The 21,299-nt window shown below is 40.8% G+C and overlaps 2 protein-coding genes across 4 annotated transcripts in view; one reads left to right on the top strand and one right to left on the bottom strand.

Moving 5' to 3' along the window:
• Positions 1–654: 654 nt before the first annotated feature.
• On the bottom strand, positions 655–9,127 carry LOC308394805 (serine hydrolase-like protein). 3 transcript variants are annotated; one of them, XM_080879348.1, is made up of 12 exons: positions 9,002–9,127; positions 8,625–8,832; positions 6,858–6,971; positions 6,706–6,747; positions 5,690–5,709; positions 5,508–5,582; positions 5,257–5,363; positions 4,836–4,915; positions 4,707–4,741; positions 4,526–4,602; positions 4,298–4,382; positions 655–992 (listed from the first exon to the last, which is right to left on the bottom strand). In XM_080879348.1, the coding sequence occupies exons 2-12, from the start codon at positions 8,743–8,745 to the stop codon at positions 873–875; spliced, it is 876 nt and encodes a 291-aa protein (XP_080735474.1). In that variant the 5' UTR covers positions 8,746–8,832; positions 9,002–9,127; the 3' UTR covers positions 655–872. The 3 variants fall into 3 exon arrangements, with proteins under 3 accessions (XP_080735474.1, XP_080735472.1, XP_080735473.1); XM_080879346.1 differs by having other exon boundaries at positions 657–992; positions 8,689–8,832; XM_080879347.1 differs by lacking the exon at positions 655–992 and adding an exon at positions 1,001–2,763 and having other exon boundaries at positions 8,689–8,832.
• A 4,801-nt stretch (positions 9,128–13,928) lies between these two features.
• mb (myoglobin) overlaps positions 13,929–21,299 on the top strand; it is a 31,497-nt gene continuing 24,126 nt past the window's right edge. The window contains exons 1-2 of the mRNA XM_080880420.1: positions 13,929–14,087; positions 14,339–14,392. Coding sequence (XP_080736546.1) covers positions 14,061–14,087; positions 14,339–14,392 — 81 coding nt within the window. The 5' untranslated portion in view covers positions 13,929–14,060. The remainder of the gene's footprint in view (positions 14,088–14,338; positions 14,393–21,299) is intronic.

Below are 21,299 nucleotides of genomic sequence, written 5' to 3'. Positions count from 1 at the left end.
TAGATGGCATTCAGCGCCTGACAGAAGCAATACGACAACAGAACAAACTACTGCCGAAGTATTTACATGAAACAGAAAATTAAATCAGAAGATGCCTTTATATGACAACAACTAATCACAATCAAAAAAAGGTTGACGTGAGGAGGTGTTAAATGACTTTACAAAGCGTTGGTGTCACCTGGACTGGCTCATTTTAGGATCCAGTCCAGGCTAGCCACTGCATGGCTTTGCAAAGTGCGACAATCACAGAGGAGGGGGGCATCCTCTTTGGATTTTTTACTGCACCAGGAAGAGTTATGTTGCAGGAATAATGGGTCACATCATGAGAGGGTTAGGTCTGAATCACCATCAGATTTAGAGCCTTCTTGCAGACAATGGCATTAGTCACAGGCTGCAGTACCACTCCAAAGTTGAGGTGGTTAAGCCAAAGAGCCTAGCCGCATCTTTTCTTTGTAATGACACTTGACGGGCTGAATGAGAGAAAACTGATATATTTTGCTGAAATTGCTGTTATTTTCTTGTAAATGGATGGATTAATACATGGAAACATTTCAGGAGTGCTTCTTTACAGCGACATAAAGAGAAACACTTCTGTCCTGGTCCTTTATATAACTAATGAGCTAGATACACCATTTCTACAAAAACTGCAAAAGATTGAAAAAGTCTAGTTTCATAAATCATGTTTTTTTATTATTATTCAGTATTATTATTCCAAATGACTCTCCAGTTGGGTTTGTACAGAGCAGATCAAATTACTGGAACAATTTTATGGTAATGTGAGCTCTAAGAGAGACGAAAACAGTGCACTGAGACTTTTGAAGTGTGAAACTTCACATGGAGAATGTGAGTGTGTGATGGTTACATCTTGTCCACTAGGCTTTCACCTGCTGTGAGAGCACTTTGGTCTGCAGGAAGTCACAAATAAATGGAGCGACGACTTCAGGATTATCAAGATGCACATGATGACTGCCAGGTACTCTCACCACAGTGTCCTGAGAGAGACAGACAGACAAACAGGGTAAGAGGGTTTAGTAGTAAAAGAGAAGAGTGTTGAACTGTGAAAAAGAAAGTTTTCACCGAACTCTGTGCAGGTCGGTAAAATGCCACACCCTTACAGCTTCCACAGGAATTAAGAGAATACGATGCAGCCAGGTACCAATAATCAAATGCAGTTGATCAACCGGCAAGTTTGATCTCCTCTTTGAAAGCACAGCATTTGGCAGTTTGCTGGTCGGGAACATTGTGTGTTAACACAATCCCACAATCTTCCAAGGAGTGGCTGCCCCAGAAAATTCACTTTCAAAGATCATACCATGCAATTCTCAGAGAAACTGGAAAACCCCAGAGCTACAGGTACAGGGCTCAGTTAGCATGTTACGGTGAACATTCATGACAATACATTTAAAGAAAGACTGAACAAATACGGATTGTTTGGCAACAGAAGTCTCCACCAAAGTGGAGATGTGTGGCCACAATGCAAAGTGTCACATTCAGCACATACAAGCTGTCAAGCACAGTGATGGAGGGCTGATTATTGGGCTTGTTTTGCAGCAACAGCACCTGCCATTGAGTGAGCCTTGAAATCTCGCATGCCAAAGTATTCTAGAGTCAAATGTGAGACCAGTAGCTCGGCTTGGGACAGATTGAATTATGCAATAGGACAATGATCCCGAGCACAGCAGAATGACTAAAAAAAAAAAAAAAAAAAAGTCAAGGTGTAGCAATGCTCCTGTCAAAGTCCAAACCACAAACTTCAGAGAGCTCAGCATAAACAAATGTATGCTGATGAACATTGTGAAGAAGAGCGGACCAAAATAATGATGTGAGATAATAATAAAGTCACATAAAACAGGTTTATTTCTTCAAGCTATTAAAATCTTTCCTTTTTGCTCGACTCCAAGTCCGCAATTACATTTGAAGATGGCTGCTGACCAAGGTTATAATAGTGAACTAAGTGGTTTTTTTTTTTTATCCAGTTTTAGTTAAGTACAATAAAAAGTGTGCAGATTTTACACGCTGTCATTTGTATTTGTTTAATAGGACCCTTCTGTGTTTTTTATTAGCAGATCTTTATGAATCCTGCACGTTTTATTTTAAAACTATAATATGGATTCAGCCGTGATTGGAGGCATCTGACTGCTGCAGATTCTCTGTTTTGGGATTTCAGGTGTACACTTTTTAATAAAGTTGTAAAACATTTCTAACTAACGCGACTTAATGCATGAATTAATATGCAGGGTGCGTCACGGATCCTGTTAAGAAATAATCAATTGGCTTTATGTGGCTAGTTAATGCCTCATAAATAATCATTTAATGAATATTAATCGGGTTACTTACTATTAGCTGATATGCCATCCAATTAGCTGGATTCCAATTACACAGCGATAGAGCATCTGCTCTTTGAAAGCAGAAAATGATTGTTTCTCATACAGATCAGCCTGCAGTCATTTTTAATCAAACCGTTTGTCTGCAGGACCCAGTGCTTCATATCAGTTACAGTCAGTTTCTTATTTTTTCTAATATAGCAATAAAACCAAGAAAAACATTTGTAAATATGACACAAGGATCATTAGTTGCACCCTGACATTTTGTTGTTTGCATCTGAAATAAATACTGCCTCCATGTTTTTAAGTATTTTGATGTTTCAGGATGTTATTTTATTTTAAGGTCCTTTGCGGTCTTGCTTTGAGCTCGGGCGTCTTGGTCCAGCAGCTCAGAGCCACATGCAGTTCTTCTGCCCGTCCCCGGTGGCTTTCTGTGGCTCTGATAAAAAAAAATAAAAATAAATACTAGATTCATGTGAATAGTGCCCTCTTAATTTTGCTGAATCTCAGTAGTGGTGATTAGTATGGAGGCATAAACATGAATCTCTTATCCTAATAAGAGAAATCAAAGTCACATTTTACAGTGCGTGGGCATATTTGACTGTGTGCGCGTACCTTTTTTTTTTTTAACCACTTGTAAAGCCATTAGGCTTATAAATGTTTTATTTATCACCAAACTAGGCTTCTTTTACTTTGATTTATTTGCTCAAACCTAAACAGATTTATTTTATTTTTTTTACTTCCACTTCACAGTTGTTCTTTTTCCTTAGTGAGAAAAATACATAGTTTTCATCTTCTAAGTTCTCTAATTTCACAAATGCAACATAAAAATTGGGTCTTAACCATCCATCCAGTTTCTTCTGCTTTACCAATTGAGGTCGTGGAGGAGCTGGAGTCTATCCCAGCTGCCACAGGGCAAGAGGCATAGTAGATCTTGCACAGATCATCGATCTGCCATAGGTCTAACACACAACCTTTGCACCTATGGGCAATTTAGAATCAACCAGTTAACCTAATCCCACTAACTGCACGTCCTTGGACTGTGGGAGGAAGCTGAAGTAGCTGGACCGAACCCACAGGGACACAAGGAGAAGAGGAAAACTCCACACAGCAACACTGTCTTACTAATGTATACATCAGTACAGATCCTCATGCAAAGGTCTTTTGCAGTTAGCCTCTTCAACAATGTGCCTGAGGAAATCAGGTTGGCATCCATCACTTCCTTTAACTTCCCGAGACCCTGAATCCTCATACAGGGACATTAAAGTTCGGCTTTTCTGCACTTTATGCTTCGTTTTCCTCAGTAAAATGATTTATACTTGATCAAATATGGTGGCTTTAGTTTATTTTACAGCATAACTAAATAATTGCTTCCATATGAGGACAATGAGGATGACTTTTTGTTCAACATGTGCTGCTTTTACACTCATCAGTCTGACTCATGGGAGAAATTAAAAGTGGATGCTCAGCAATAGCTCAGATCTGAGGAGGTTAAAACAAACTTTCATGGGAAAGCCTTTCCTGACTTTTGGTTTTATTTTCTAATTTTACTAAAGTTTACTGGTAATCAGCATTTTTTTTGGCACTATTCACATGAAACACTTCATAAAGTGGATTTCGAAAAAAGTGCTACATAAAAACATTTTAAATATTTGATCTAATTTGGCTCCGGCTAATTAGGCTGCACAGAAAATTCAATAACTGATGATGCATCAGGCAGTAAGTGTGTCCTGTCTCCTCCCCTCACCCACAAACAGTTGCGACAGATGGCCGCCCCTCCCTGAGCCTGGTTCTGGCTGAAGGTTTCTTCCTGTTAAGAGGGAGTTTCTCCTTCCCACTGTTGCTGAGTCTTTGCTCATAGGGACTCACCTGATTGTTGAGGTTTGGTCGTTTCTCTGTGTTATTGTAGGGTTTTTTTTAATCATACAGATGTTAGTAGAGAGTGATTTACTCTTACATAAAATTAAACTCACATTTCTTTCCTGATAGACTTGGAGGAGTTTCGAAGTGAGTTTCTGGCTCGATTCTCTAGATGCTGGACTGAAACCTTTGTCAGCTCTAGAAAAAACACAGATTGGTGTTACATGTTTTTTTTGACATGCTTTATTTTAAAGAGCAGAAATCATTTAAACCGCAAACAGACATGTCCACGCTGTAAAATAAAGTATACTGTAATATCAGATTAGTGGTAAAAATCTTACAGGATAAGTAAAACAGGAGCTTGAATCAGTGACTGCATCTCCAGGCTCTGCTCCAAAGTGATCCGCTCTATGTTTTTCTGCATAAAACACAGCAAATGTATGTGAACTGAATGCCAAACCTCTGTTGGAGGAGACACAAAGTGGGATGTGGTGAAGTTTGGGGAGGTTAAAAGTGACTCACAAAATTAACTCGGAGGTCTCTGGAGAACACAAATCCTGATGAGGAGAAACACATTCAGCTGCCAGCAAATGAGAGAAAGCAAAGTGAGATTATTCCTCGCTGACAGGAGGAGAAGCGATAAAGACATACCTCCTTCAACTCGAGTCAGGCCTCGCTCTAAAAGCGTTTGAATAGACCGTTCAGACAGAGTCGGGTTTGCAGCCAACAGCCTGAAGGAAACAAAAAAATTTAGTCAAAACTGCGACTCAGTTTTACCTTCTTCTGTTTCATCCCTCTCTGCAGTTTATTTTTATTCCACACAGCGAGGACTTCTGCTGTTTGAAATAAAACAAATTGATGTGGCAGAACAAGAGGTGCTCCCCCTTTTTTAAGAAAACAAACTAACAACAAAATGCAGTTCACTCTGTCAAAACCTGATGCCAAAATTACCCACAGTGATTGCCAGCAGTTCAGATGCATGAAGAAAGCAGCAGAGCTTCACTTCACTTCTGAACAAACACATAAACAAAAGGCTTACTCCACTTGAATTGGCTATAAAATAAAGCGATACCTCTCCACTGCCTTCTCGTACGTGTAAACCCTCTTCTTCTCTTCTGCCTTTTTTTCAAACTTGAGCATCTCCTCCATCCCCTCCCTCATGATTCGGGGAATTTCTTTCTGCGATAAAATGAGAGGTGAGAAACACAAACACAGACAGGAGTGGCTCATAAAGATAATTTAATAAAGTAGTTCTGCATCTTTCCAACTATTAGATTGTTGTTGTTTTTTCCCCAGCAGTGACGAGAAGTAGTGCTGAAGTACCAGATCTGTAGGTACAAATCCAAAAACGTCCAGCACTATGATGCCATCCACCATCTCAGGATACAATGCGCTGAACTGTAGGAAACACAGTGAAGTCCCTGCTGTGATCACTTTGAAAACGCAGTTTATGACACATATTTCATAAAAGCAGCGATTAGATGAATGTGATGTGTTTAATTTACCATGACGGTGATGTTGCCACCTGTAAGGGAGTGAGCACATCGTCAAATTAACACTATCATTTTTGTGACACCTTGACTTTAAAACAAACTCTGGCTGAAAACAAGTATTGTTTTCTTTGTTTACTTTCTTTAAAATGACAGAAAAAAAGCAACAGTGATTCATTTCATTAGTATTCCCATTTTTTCTTTCCCCAGGAATTCCAGTAAAAACTTTACAGCATCAATTTTACTGGATTGCAACCCTCACCAGCCACTTTATTTGGCACCTTTCTAGTACCAGGATGGCTGTGTGGGAAATTGCAAACAGAACAGCAGTTTCTGAAATAGACCAGCCCATTTGGCTTTTAGTATTTACTTAAATCAACTTTCTTATCCATTCTGATGGTCAGCTTGAACTTTAGCAGATTGGCTTGACCATGTCTATGTGCCTAAATGTTCTGAATCGCTGCCATGTGATTGGCTGATTAGATATTTGCAGAAATATGCAAATTGTTCAAATTATTTAATTTCCAAATGTTTTGTTTATTGGAAACAGTATTGATAAAGTAATTTATAAATGTTTAAAGTAACATTTCATTATACTTCTTTCTATTGTTTCAATGTCTATGTGCATGTCTGGGAGATTAGGATATGCAGTGATGGACCGTAGGAAAGGATACACTAGTTTATGTGAGCACTGTCACCATTATGCATAAAAATAACAAAAAATATGCTCGGCATGAACAACTTGTTTAGGTTTACTTTGAAGCACCAACCAGAACACGTTTTACCATTTAGGCAATTGCCAGAAGATTTGGAGTTCTCTGTTCCCTTGATGCGTTGATTAAATCACTAATTGTTGCAGCATCGCTTTGATTGGTGGATCCACACGCAGCACAGCAGCACGTTTAATCAGTTAGACCTTAGTTTAGATAGCCACTGTGTTCCTATAAAAGTTCTTCTTTTAAATTCAGACTTTCCAGAAGATTAAATGCAAAAAACACAGCGCAGTGTCAGTGTTCATGCCTGTGACTCACCCATGCTGTGACCCATGATGGAGAACTTTGTCCAGCTGAGACCTGCAGGGGTATGACACAGACAACTCATCTGATCAAATCTAGCTCGGCTGTTGTAACCAAGAGATTGGAAGTGCAGCCCGGCTACTGAGAGACGAACAGGTCCCACTCACTTTCAGCAACTCTGCGTACGTCTGCTGCATACGCAGGAAATGAATAGAAGACTCCAGGAGGCCGGTGAGATGACAGACCGTGTCCTGGCATGTCCACTGCCACATATCTGCACTCTAAGCAGGAGCAGAGAGAGAGAGACAGAATGCTTATCCTGGGCTGGATCACGGGGGCAGCAGCCTAAGCAGAGAAGCTCAGACCTCCCAGCTTGTCTGGGGGAAGGCCAAGGTGTTCCCAGGCCGCCTGAGAGATCAACGTGTCCTGGGTCTGCACCGGGCCCTCCTCTCAGTGGGACATGCCCGGAACACCTCAACCAGCAGGGTGCCCAGGAGGCATCCTTGTCATCTGCCCAAACACCTTCAACCGGCTCCTTTTGATGTGGAGGAGCAGCGGCTCTACTCTGAGCCCCTCCTCCTGGATGGCTGAATTGCTTGACCTGTCTCTAAGGGAGAGGCCAGCCACCCTTTGGAGAAAGCTCATTTCTACTGCTTGTATCCGTGATCTCATTCTTTTGGTCACTACCTGCAGCTCGTGACCATAGACGAGAGAGGGGACGTAGATCGACCGGTAAAATGAGAATTTCGCTTTTACACTCAGCTCTCTCTTCACCACAACAGACCAGCAGCATCAATAATATTTAAAATGTTTAAATATTAATAATATTAATTCACCAATTAAATAGTTAATTTAAATAATATTAATATTAATAATTTAAATAAATTAATAAATATTAAGTCAATATTAAAAAATAACAAAATAAAATGAAATAAATGAAATTGAAAATAAAAACATAAAAATATCACAATGAAATTTGTAAATATTTAACAAATGGAAAACATTTTTATAAAATAAAATAACGCATAAATAAAAAGCAATAAAATAAACTTAATCTTAAAAAACATCTGGAGTGGAGACGGTCACAGCCGTGTTCATCTGCCTGTTTGGTTCAGACTAAGGCAGCTCGATAATGGCTATTAACTTCTTAACCCTAAACCTGACAAGCGTTTGGATTGGGTTTTGTTTTAGCTGAATATTAAACATGCCAGTCAAATAAAAAAAGCCATGCAAGTCATGAAATACGAATTAATGCAATTGTAGCTACAGGAGAGTGTTTAGAGTGAGCTACCAGAACATTTTCTGTAATTTCTGTACACATTTTCACACATTACTGCATTTTTTTAATCATATAGAAAAACCGACGTGTATTACTGTAACTGCACTTCTTTTTTCTTATATCTAATGGCATTAAATGTGTAGTTAAACATCTTCACACTGACAAAAAGCGGAGTTTCACTGGTTTGGGACAGTTAGGATAAGGCAAGCTCTATGTAGCTCCTGATGTAAAGTGAGTTTGACGGTCCTTCCTGGCAGTATTTTGACTGATGTTCTGCTTTTGGATTTTCACTTGTGGTTTTAAATAACGTGGCTTAACATCCCCTGACCTTTTCCCGGCATTGTGACCGTTATCATTTAATAATGTTTGTGGTTTATGACCACAAGCCTACAAAACCAAAGTTATTATGATTTAGCAGCAGATATAAACCACTGGTGGATAGTCTAGACCCCCCTCCGCTAGAGGTATTTAATTAATAAACTAATGATTGCCACTTGATTGTTTATATAATGTCCGTGGTCAGGATTACTGTTGTGATGTTACTCTTGAGCTCACACTGGATGGTTGCACTCTAGCCTTGGTGTGCTGGGAGTACAGAGTACGGGGCAATAAGGCACAAAAGATAATGATTCACACAGGCCTGACAGCCACTTACCCACGGCTACAACAGCCCACAGGTGACAGTTTTTCTCACCCTTGTCCTGTCTGTGGTGAATTACCTTTAGGTAAGAAGGGAATGAGCGTGTTGAATGAACCGCAGTTATCTGCCCAGCCATGCAGGCACAGCACCGGGTGGCCGTGTTCAGGACCCCAGGCTTTGCCTCTGATCTCTCCCCATGGGACCGGTATAGAGAGCTCTGAAACTAGAGACAACACAGCACAGCTTCAGTCAGTCGGCAGTACAAACACAACAATGTGTCAGACATTTGATGATCAGTCAAAGGATTTCACAACAGCAATGAGGGCTGAAAGTGGTAAAAAAACAAACAAACAAACCACCATCTGGTCTCGTTTTTTGTGCAGATATACTACCTTCTTGTTTCACTGATGACATTTCAGTGTTCAGTTCTTGTCTCAGGGAAACAAACGTGCAAAGTTCAGTAAAGTAAACAAATCACACAAACTCTTTCAATTTTTTTTTAAAGCAGGAAGTTCCTGACCTTTGGCCAGCGATTTTATTGGATGTTCAGAATGACATGCTGCAGCTATGGCCAATCCTACACCGCAGGGGTGTGTTTCACCTTTACACACACCGGGTAAAAGCATGCTACTTTTGTTCCAGTCAGTAAGGCCTGCCGGAGTGCCGGAGGACAGCGTGACCTATCAGCCCAGAGCACTTTCTGTTTGTTCCACTGTGAGGTCAGATAAGGTGAAGCCATCAGAAGTTTAGGAAGCTAGAAACAATTAAGTCATAAACACAGGAATAAATTTGGCCAGTGGCCTGTTTTGTCTTAAAGTAAACAGCCTGTTTGGTGTCCGGAGCGTCAAGTGAAAGATCACATGTGCATCACGGGCTGCAGGGCCAAAAACTGCAGGTCCTTTAGTGGCTTTAGTGACAGACTCCCATATGTTAAAAATGCTAAATTTTTAACATATAGGAGCATTAAAAAGCATCTTTACCAAACAAAAGAAATAAACAATATATTAGAGGCTACTGAATCCTCCAAAATCAGTACAAAGTCTCTGCCATCATATTGTGGACATGAAAAATTAACTTAACACATCTCTTAACCATTTCCAGCTGTTGTGACACCGCTCCCTATCACCATTTCTCACAGTCTGCTGAGTGTGAAACGTTCAGCAAAAAGGGTGTCTGCTACCTAAAATGGTTTTGTCTCTTAATAGCATCAAATTTAGTGGAGCTGCAGCTGAATTTGCAGAACGAGTGCAATAAAACGACACCGCCGAGTCGTTATTCTGAGCCTCTAAGCGCAAACATATTTTTCTCTATATTTGTTTTTTTTTTTAGCTCTCACTTTGGCCTGATGACAAGAGTATAAATTTCATATTCAAGGTTGTTTTGTGTGTTCAGTCACAGTTAATGACTTTGTTTTCTTAGATGAGCATTACTTAAAAAAAGAGAGATTAAATATTTAAACATCAGTGTAGTAACTTTTAAATATTAACAACTGTTTTAAAATGAAGCATACTTATCATAGCAACAAATCATTTACTCAAATGAACCATTCGAGCACAATCAGACATGAATACGTCTGGATTTAATGAACCGGCATTACTTTCACTCCATCCCATTTGCAGTCCTTGGAAAATGAAAATACAGCCTCTATGAATTTCAAGTTTTCGTGTATCGTGCGATAATAAAAATAATGTGGTCAATGCTTCTATGGGATTTTAAAGGGGAAGCAGCAGCCAGGCATTAATAATCAAATGTAGCTGATTAACTGATCATCAGCAAGTGCGACCAAGCGAGTGTTTATTAACACAACACCACAATTTTCCTAGGAGTGGATGTCTGAGCAATAGTCAGAGAAACTGTAAAAAATCAAAGAGATCAAAGAAATCACAGAAGTAGTTTCTTGCTTGAGTTTTTGGGTTTTTGTATTTCTGTGTTTCTACAACAAAACTGCCTCTTTTAGGTAATCTCTTGTCTCCAAGTCCTACAGTTGGGTCCTACTCTTACTGCCACACAGCAATCAATCAATCAATCAATCAATCAATCAATTAATGAAGGCTTTATTCGCCACGTGCAGGTTGTCCTGCAGTGAAATAGGACCCCCCCCCCCCGACCTCACACACACAACACAGACATCACATGGGGATACAGGTCGGAGATCGGTAGCGTTACAGAAAAAAAACACTGAAATATACACTACGATGGGAAAGTACAAGAGGAAAAGAAGAGACCTCTACTCATGCTGGGCTCCTGGCAGGACAGCATGAGAACAGGAAACAAAAAAACTCCTCTGCACAAAAAAGCACATAAATGTCCACAGCACAACATAATGGAACACGTGACAAGCCACAGGGTCGGGTGGGGGGTGAGGAGTAATCCGAAGCAAACACAGCAGCCATCCTGCCCAGCGCTACCATTCCAGCGCGGGCTCAGACCCGCCGTGTTCCCCAGTAGGGAACAAGCATCGAAGGCTTTTGGAAAGGGAGGGGGATGAGTGTGTGCATATCAGTGTATATGTATGTGTGTGCGTTTCCAGAGTTCAGCTGAGACAGTGTCCTTCACCCTGCTAAGCTAAGTAAACAGTCTTCCAGCCAACCCAGGTGGCCTTGCATGGAATGGGAAGAAAAAGACTAAACACAGTCGTTATCAGGGTGTTTTTGTTCGGCTCCAGCCTTGAGACCGCAGCTGGCGCCGAGAGGGTATCCGCATGAAGTGATGGTGCTTTTTACTTTAGTGCGAACAGCTCATATGAATTTCAAAGCTGTTTTAACAGTCCAACACTGGTCTCTCAATCTCCCGTTGGAGAGCCATGAGCTTCTCCATGGTGTTATCAAACTTGCGCTCTGTGATGTTGTCATTCTTGTGTTCAAAGAGCAGATTCTGAGAACTCACGACCACAGTGAGCCTCCCAAAATGTAATCCAATTTGCGCTCAGAGATGTTATTCCGAGCGAGCCCCTCCAAGGTGTATCCAGTCTGCACTCAGAGATCTTATTCTGAGTATTCACAGCAGCCGTAAGCTTCTCCAAGATCTTATCCGTGCTGCACTCAATGAGCCCATTTTGAGAAACTCACGCTTCTCCCATCGTTTCAATCCCAGCGGGCAGCCTTGTGGGGGTTTGAACAGCCGGTTACGCTTTCTTAATTCTTCGATAAGTCAGGGCCAAGCCAGCTCCGATCAGCCAGAACCCTGTTACTATGGTTCCAAATAGGTAGATATCTTGAGCACTCAGGCTCACCCGAGCCCAAACTTCTCATTGAGAAAGGGGTGTCAATTGCATTTAGGGACCAGTTGATCAAATCCATAATTCCTCTTTTAGGTTTTAGAGAACAGACTGTGAGAGAGTGTTCCAGGGAAAAGTAATACAAAAAACTTGAGACTAGACAAGGACATAAGAGGCTAAGCAGGGAAGCTAAGGGAGAGGAGGAGGAGGAGAGGAGAAAAGTGGGACCACCTTCGTCAAGAGCAAGAGCAGACCTGACATCCTGTTGATTTTTGGTACTCTGCTATCACGTGTACATTGTATTTGGTTTTGATTCCCATTCCAAGTCTTCCCGACTAGTTCCAGCTGTGTTTCCTGGTGTTTCCCATCGTCCTAATTACCTTATATGTGTTTATAGCCCTTATTTCCCCTTAGTTTTTTGTCGTATCATCCTGTTCCTGTACTGTTACTGCTCCCGTCGTCTCGTTTCATAGCTCTCTGTGTGTCTGTCTAGAGTTCCTGTGATTTCTCATGGGCCAGGTTTCCATCTATAACATGTGACATCAGCCTAGGAGTCTGCATTTGGGGTCCTCCATCACTAAACCTGACATGCAGTTGCTTTTTTGCAGACATATTCACACAAACATGCACACACGTGTTTCTGCAACTTCTCTTCTTCCATTTCTTTTTTAAATTCTAACTTTAAATTCATAAATAAGTTTGAACTTTCAGGCTCAACAAAGATGATATTCCATATATATATTACATAATTATTATTTCAATGGGATGAAGCAGAATAAAGGCTTAGTGAAGACAGAAATTTAGAGATTAATCTCAGCTTCTAACAGGTTACAGATTTTTTGCAGGTTAGTTTTGTTGTATTAAAGCTGATCATGCTGTCAGATGTCTCTGTGAACATGAAAACAGCTAGAATAGTTTCCTCTTTTAGAAAAGCAGTTATTCTTTCATTGCTTCACAACACAAGCTTCTCCTTCCTTCATCGAATTATTGATGGAAGTCTTATTTGAAATCTAGTTTCCTGTTTTTGGCACGTTGTTTCTCTTACTCGATTGCACTTTGGAGCCTTGTTCTGAAAAATGTGGCACAAATTTGATAATTTATCATCACTATTGTTTGACATTATTCTGGATTATTCCTCCTCTGTAACACGACAGAATTGCATTATCAGTCACATCATGTTTCTACGGCAACTTCGTCCTGTTTCCATCCTTGATTCAATGCTTCTGCATGACTCTGGTGCTGTAAATGAAGACTGCATCCACTTCAAACAGCAGAGTTCACGCTGGATAATCGCTTCAAATTAAAAACACAGCGGCGATTCTTCAGACCAACATTTGCTTCTTTTACACGTGAACATATTGCAGTGCAGCATCTGCTCTGATAGCACAAGACAATCTGGATAGAAATAAGGAGGTATCAGCTGCATCAAAGGCTTCTGACAGACTGATGAGAAACCATCACATCAGGATGTGGTGCAACGTCCAAAGCAGACAGCGAGTAATTTACAGGCAGTGATGTGATAAGCCTCCTAAGCCCGAGTGAAAAGAGCCTCACACAAAAAACTGGAAATGGATCCTGTAAGTTGAACGTCAGTTGGTGATGCGAGATGTTTCCAGCAAACGACAGGCTTCAGAGACGACGCTGCAGTCATTCATTATCGAGTCTGCACTTTGGAGTGACAGAGTACGGGCGGATTTTCACACCTGGGAAGATGGAAAAAGGAAGATGGACGTGTCTGAGTGCATAAAAGGAATTCGGTGTTCTTTAAATTCAATTTATTTTAGAAGGTGTGGGGAAATTGAAAGTAATTATTCATATTTGACCAGTGGCGTCGTTAGGCCTATTTTAGGGGTGCTGAAGCCTCCCTAAAATATTCTTAAGCCCCCCTAAATAATTTGGTGGGGTTTTTTTTTTTTTTTTTTTTTTTAACTTATTCGATTTTTTTTTTACAGAACTTGCAGACAAATTCAATATAAAGATGCAGGAATATGAGTTTAAAGAAATAATAATGTAAACCTGTCGCTATTCACACAAATATGATCATAACTCGGTTGGTCCCTTTCGCTTTACATTGTTAAGGTAGCGTCAGTGCTTCGTTATCCAATCCCTTCCAGTTGTTCACAGGGGACATCCACATGACTGAAAATCCAGTCCTCGTTTTCACTGCTACTTTACACTCCGCTCGTATACACCTGCAGAAACACTAGCGTGCATGTGGCAAACGGCAAGAAATCATGGATATACGCAAGTTTTTCAAGAAAGTAAGTTTTCATCACTGGCTGGTAGTAACAATTAGTTAGCTCCAGCTAACAGCAGAGAGTCCCATGTAAATAATGAACCAGGTGCTCCCCATTTTGTAAATAAAAACCTGGCTAGCGCACTAAGTTAAATTGTTAGCATAATGTTAATTTCTGTCACTCGTTTTAGCTCTGAAAAATCCAGCTGAGCTCATTCAGGTATAGTTATCATCAGTGGAAATAATAATAATCACTCCATCCCCATTAACCTGTAGGAGTCAGGGCAGAGGAGCACAGAGAGGCAGAGGGGAGAGACGTCTGCTGGAGAGGTGAGTCAAAGGATGGAGTCATTTGTGATGGAGACAGTCTGATTAGAATTTTATGGGACTCAATATGGATATGAAATATGAAACATTTCAGTCACGGTACAACATATAAGACCTGTTTAACTTGAGCTTTTATTTAGGAGAGTCAAGGTTAGAAAGTGGAGAGAGCAAAGAGAGAGATATGTATATAAGTCAAATTAGCCTGACTCACATATTTTTGAGGGTTCTATTTTAATATTACTTCAATTCAAGTAATTTAGTAATATTTTTCAGGGCTTTAAATTACAACCATTTTAGTCACATGCGTGCTCAAAATATAATGTTTGTAACTTCAAAATATTTGGGAGCAACAAATTACTGTGGAGCGGGAGCAGAAGTCATGATATTAGCAATTTACATTACAATTCAGTATGTTTTAATGTATCTTGAAGGGTGAGGCAGAAGGAGTGGCTGAGGGAGAAAAAGGTCAACAGGCAAGTTCAAGTCAGAGAGAGCAAGGAGAGACAGAGGAGCTGCAGCAAATGGATCGAGAGGCAGAGGAAGATCAAGTTATTACAGAGAGAGGAGAGCAAACAGGCCAAGAGAGGGAAAATGATGAAGCAGCTGCAGCAACTCATTCTACTACAGGGTTTGATTTAGGTGACAAAGACACAGGGCCCAGACAGGTGAAGCTGAAGAGCTATCCACATGATACTTTTGGTACACAGAAGCGAGCATTTAACCACAGCTGGTTTGAAAAGCACAACTGGTTAGAATATTCAGTCAACCAGAATGCAGCTTTCTGCTTCCCATGTAGAGTGTTTGGCAAAAACATCAAACATGATAGTTTGGTCAGTAACGGTTGCAAGAACTGGAAGAAAGCTTTAGTCATCTTTGGCAAGCATGAGATGGCACAAACACATAAGGACAGTGTTGTTACATGGAAAAGCTACCAGGGAACTAGCAAACAGGGAAACGTTGCACAGATGATAGCAACTGCAAATGTGAGTGAGATAGTCGAAAGAAGAGAGTATCTCAGACGAATTGTTGCAGTCTCCTCTATGTTAGGGAGACAGGGACTCCCTTTTCGTGGCCATGATGAAGGTGAAGACAGCCCAAACAGAGGGAATTTTCTTGCGTGCATGGAGCTTTTGAAGGAGTTTGATGCTTTTCTTCAAAAACATAATCCCCCATCAAATGCACAGTATATCTCACCAACATCCCAGAATGACATGATTGACTGTTGTGCCCAGGAAGTTACTAGTGTCATTGTATCTGAAATGACAAAGTCTAAAGTCTATTCCATCATGGTGGATGAGGCAAGGGATAAAAAGGCAGAACAGTTAGCTGTTTGTGTCAGGTACGTGTCAGAGGGGGCAGTGAAGGAGCGTTTCCTTGCACTTGCAGAGATAAAATCATTTGATGCCCAGTCCATTGCAAATGAGATTCAGCAGCAGATCCAAAACTATGGTCTTGCAGAGCTTAAGTGTGTAGCACAAACATATGATGGTGCAGCCGTTATGAGTGGCTCCACTGGAGGTGTACAAGCACATTTTAGAAGGCTCCATCCTGAGGCTATCTATGTGCATTGTTATGCTCATCAACTCAACCTGGTTTTGTGCAATACTTGCAAGGCTGTCCCAGAGGCTGTGGAGCTTTTCAGCTTGTTGGAGTGTGTGTATTCTTTCTTCAGCACCTCCCTAGTCAATCATCATAAGTTCATGGAGACTCAGGCAAAGCTTGGATTGACAAAAACTGAGCTTGTGCAACTTTCAAACACTCGCTGGGCATGTCAGTTGCGATCAATCAGTGCAGTTCTTGAGACATTGCCTGCCATTTTGGAGTGCCTATCTGCAATTGGATCCCCCATAGCTGTTGGTCTCAGAGCAAAGCTCTACAAGTTCTCAGCAGTCTATGCACTACTGATGTTTCAGTCGATTCTGTCTGTAACCGAAGGACTCCACAAATTCCTGCAGAAAGAGACTTTAGACCTGGCAGAAGCTTTTATCTGCAAACAAGCTGTGTGTGACACACTTAAGGGCAAACACTCAGATGCATTTGCTACAGAGCTGTATGAGAAAACCAAGGCCCTGTGTAACACCCACAGTATCCCTGAACCAGGTGCCAAGACAAGGCACAAACAGAGGGAAATGGAGGATTTTGTCCTGGAGGCAACTGTGGGTTCACGCACTGAATTGAACAACTCAGACACATTGAAAAGAGAGTTACTTTTCCCTTGTGTGGATCGGATGGTTGGCGAGCTTGATCAAAGATTTTGCAGTGTAGATGCAGGGCTGCTAAAAGGCGTCCAGGCATGCAGTCCTAAATCTGAGAACTTCTTGAGTGAACCACACTTGAATGAACTTGCAAAGCACTACAGACTTGACCTGAAAAAAGAGGAGGTTCTGGTGGCCAGAAACTTTCTTACCCGGAAAACAGAGGCTGGATGTCCACCCAAAAATATGTTGTCTGTGTACAACCTCCTTGATTCAGACATGTTTCCCTCTCTGAAGGCAACCATCCAAGTTGCCCTAACAGTGCCTGTCAGCAGCTGCTCGTGCGAACGGTCCTTTAGTGCACTGCGTCGGCTGCACTCCTGGCTGCGTCAAACAATGGGTCAGAAAAGACTTCACAGTCTTGCAGTCATGTCTATTGAAAAAGACACGCTTCAGCATCTGAGTCACAACAGAGTGATTGACCGATTTGCCACTCTTAAAAACAGACGTCATTCTTTGATGCTTCCACCCACCAAGTAACTGGTGATTGCAGCCAGAAAAATGTACTTTTTTATTTTCAGTTTTTTTCTTGTTATTGATGCGGCAAACACATTTCCTCTGTTTTTTTGTTGTACTGTATTATAAAGCAGACTGAAATAAAACAATAGATCTATTGGTGGCCTAGGATGTTTAATCTGTCCAAAAAAGTAGGAAAACAATTTCTCAGTCTTTGTTTTCTGTTTGTGAAATTTTGTGCTCATTCACTACGTTCGTTCATGTCGTGTGCATCTCTTGGGGGCTAAGCCCCCCCTGTCCTTAAAACCTAGTGACACCCCTGTATTTGACATAGAAAAAAAAAATCGGGGGGTAAAAAAAACATCTATCCTGTGCCTTCTCTGGATCATGCTTTGGAAAAAAGAAACACAGGAAATATAACATTAGGTGCAGATTAGTAAGGTAGCTTGAGAGGAGAATGTAAGCAGAAGCAGCTACAGATGTACGCATGTAGATGTTGCATGTTAGATGCATGTCTGCAGCTTCCATCTTCCTTAAAAGGTAGTCTTTGTTTTAAGCTGATTTAATAATATTCTGACATGAAATGTAGCCACCACTGGCTGAACACACTGCCTGCTTTTGTAGCAGGAAGTGATTTTTGATACTATTGATAGAGATTTTTGTCAGTCTGAGACAGTAATCATCGATATATTTGAATGAGCCTTATTAATATCCTCAAATGATTCACAGTTCAAAATAATCCTTATTTATCTTATACTGAGCCTTGGTGACAAGAGCAGATTGAGCTCTTCTGCCTTTTACCCAATGAAACCTAAAATATGAAGAAATTAAATATCAAGCATGAGTTTTACTCTATATCATTTTTTGCTAAACAAACAAAAACAAAAAAGAGGGTTAAGAATGAAAAAAAAAAATACACTCATGGCAACACCCCCCTTTAGCCAGTCTTCTTCTGATTGGCTGCTACTTGCAAACAAACAGGTGGGAGGGAGAGAGCTGTATGCCTGAGATGAGTACATGAAAGACGTCTGCGCTCACTCACATCATACAGAGCCAAGGGTAAAAGGAACAAAGTCTCTAAAGCAGTCTGAAGTCAGCGCTGACGACTCACAGGATTACTTGTATGTAGTGACGTCATGTACATCATGCCATTATAAATATATGACAGAAACTTGGGAAAAGCACAGGTCCCCTTCAACTTTTCAAAAAGCTGAGGTGCTCCCATCGTTTTTGACTCAGCTCCTGGGAGAAACGAGGCTTTAACTCTTGTTTATTCCCAGTGTTGTTAATGTGGGCAAGCCAGTTTGGAAACAAGTAAACCAAATGTCACCACAAAGGTACAAGTTTTTCTTTTCACATCCAGTTTGTGAAAGAACCCATAAAGTTCAGCATTACTGTTGCCCCAAACAGAAATCCCCTGCATTAACATCCTCCAAAGTGACGTGTCGTTAATGATGTAAAACATTAACCTTTAGGCTAAAGAAGCAGCTCCTCGTTCACTCACCGCAGAAAAAAATGATGCTTTTCACCACCGAGGCCCATTACTATAAAATTATGCAAAAACACTGCAGTACAAACGCTGCATTTCTTCGTGAAGTGCCAGCTCATTAGTCTGTACTCCCATTAGTGTTTTTTCTGCATATTTAATGCTGGAGCTCTTTAAGGTGAAGTTGTTTTACCTGTTCAGTATCTTTTATATTATTTGTGAGCTAAAGGAGATTATTTGAATACACGCCGCAGTCGAATCAAAAGGCACCTGAACTGTGAGGAGAAGCAGGAGGGTTACACGATAACCGAATTCATAAAAGCTTCATGTTTAATGTATTGAATCATATAAATTAATGTAAAACTTGGTGTGAATTGGCTAAAGTTGTCATAAAAGTTGTCTCTAAGATGTGAAACATCACTAAAAGTAATATATGAGAGAGATTGGGGTATTAGATAATGATAAAAGGATCTTAATAACTTCGTTACAAGATAATCTGTACAGCATTGCTCATACAGACTTTTTTATTTGTATATTAACAAGAGATCCACTTAGAAGATGAGATGAAAGCAGGAGGAGATGAGACTGTCATTGGTTTCATTTACCTTTGTGTTTGATCATTTAAAAATTCCATTATCTACAAATCTACTTGAGCTAGATTTCTGATGTTTGAGGATGAATATCCGGTACTATAACTAGATGAATACTGACTGTGGCCTCAGGTTAAAGTCTTGAAATCTCTAGAATATTTGGATGTCCGATCTCGGCAGGTTTGGAGGCCTATAGAAATCCCAGCTTCACAGGCTGATATTTTATTTACAGTTTCTCACATACAAGGCGGGTCGGGGGGGAATGATTTCACAGATATTAAAGCTTGAATATTAAGAAAAGGAAAACACATTTTCAGCCAACTTCAGTGTGATTTTCCAATGATATGACACAATATGCACCTAATCCAAATTAACTTTTTCAGAAAGAGCAAGCTCCTGTTAATATTACGTCCAAAATTCATGATGGAGTTCGCTCAGATTTTCTCAATGTGAATTTCTGAAACAGTCATTCATGTACGGGAGCCAAAGATTGTTTGAGAAGCAGAGTAACAGGTTTAAATTAAATTTATGCACCGTCATCATCCAGGATGAAGGCTCGTGCTTTGAGCCTGAGCAGATGTTTACCCTAAAAAACCTGAACGATCTTCTGAGGCTCAAGCTTTCCAGATAAAGGAAAATATTAAATGGCCCTTCAAAAATATGATGCTAGAAAAACTTCTGAAAAACACCCTGACTTTCAACCCTTGGAATACTTTTTTGAGAAAATGAAGGTTAACACTAACCATCTGTGGTGACACACAGAAACAATCTGACCTCTGACCTTCCTTTGTTCCCCCACAGTCAGTACTTCTGTACCTGAACTGTGAGCGGTCATTTTGGATCACGTGGCAAAATTTTAATTACCCCTTGTGGATAAATAAGTGGGGTTTTTTTTTTTTAATTTTTCAACCAGTTACAAGAAAAGATTTTGACCTGCAAGAGCTGGAAAAAACACCAAACATTTGTCATGTTCACAGAAAAAGAGCTTTATGTTGGACTTTTATTGATTTGTCCTGCATCAACACTGTGCCCAGAAACAGGCGGCGACAACAGCAGCGAAAGCATCTGACTTGACGGTTAAATGGCTCGAATAAGGAGGCGGTGTTTCCCGGTAATTTGTAACAGGAACATCTTTTATCAGCACCAAATGTGTCGCAGGCAGAAGCACAAAGAGACAAAGGCTGCTTAATTCTGCTGCTGATGCAAGCTCACACAGCGCAATACAAGGAGATGTGAAAGTGTTGTCACAGCTCGGCTCCCGAGCCCAGGGAAAAATAGAAAGAGCACGACAGCTGACGGTTATTACCGACTTTTATTGTAGCTAATTAACAGAAAGAAAGAGAGCCAACTGAACCATGAAGTGCGCTCATCAGCGGTGTTGGATGCAGGTGTGTGTGAAAAGTGAGGCGCATTGCCAGATCTTCACCAAACTCACAAAGAGTGCACAAAGAGGAGGCTCTTTTCTTGCTCTAATTTGTGCCTCCTCGTCTCCTCCGCCCTCCTGGCTGAGACCCGGAAATCAATTTCAATGCACCATCTTGGAGGGTGACTCAACTCCTAAAAGGCATCGTGGGGAGAGAGGAGGCTTTTTTGGGAGACACATGAAAGCTGGAATTCACAAACCATTTGTTCATACTTCACATCTTGTACATTACTTTTTTAACACACTTTTCTGCTCTCAGGTGTTTCTGTGTTTTTGAAACACTGGAGGTCTCATCTCGTGACTTTGCAAAAACATCACGAGCATCTGGGGTCATGAGCTCAGACGCTCAAAATGATTCACGGTGCAGCTGTGTCATTCTTTCCTCGTATCCCTTCCTCACCTCCCTCACTTGCATTCCTGGTGGGATGGACTGAGAATTCATTTGTAATCTTGGAAATGAGAACAGGGGAGAAAGCGAGGCTGAGCTCTAAGCTCAGGTGCTTTTATCCTGGTGGTGCCACATCCAAATCAGCTGATAACCATGGCTTTGCTTAGAGAGACAGAGCTGTAATTAACTTCTGTTTACAGACTCTGTTAGAAAGCGGACATCTTAGAGTGTTTATTAAAATTGCTTGTTTGCGTCTGGGTTATTTTTCACCGACACGTTTTCTGTAAAGAAGAAACAAAACATGGATGGAGA

This window comes from Rhamphochromis sp. 'chilingali' (genome assembly GCF_963969265.1).
Source record: "Rhamphochromis sp. 'chilingali' genome assembly, chromosome: 4".
Lineage (NCBI taxonomy): Eukaryota > Metazoa > Chordata > Actinopteri > Cichliformes > Cichlidae > Rhamphochromis > Rhamphochromis sp. 'chilingali'.
The sequence above is the reverse complement of the archived record's forward strand: the minus strand, read 5'-3'. Positions and strand labels throughout refer to the sequence as shown.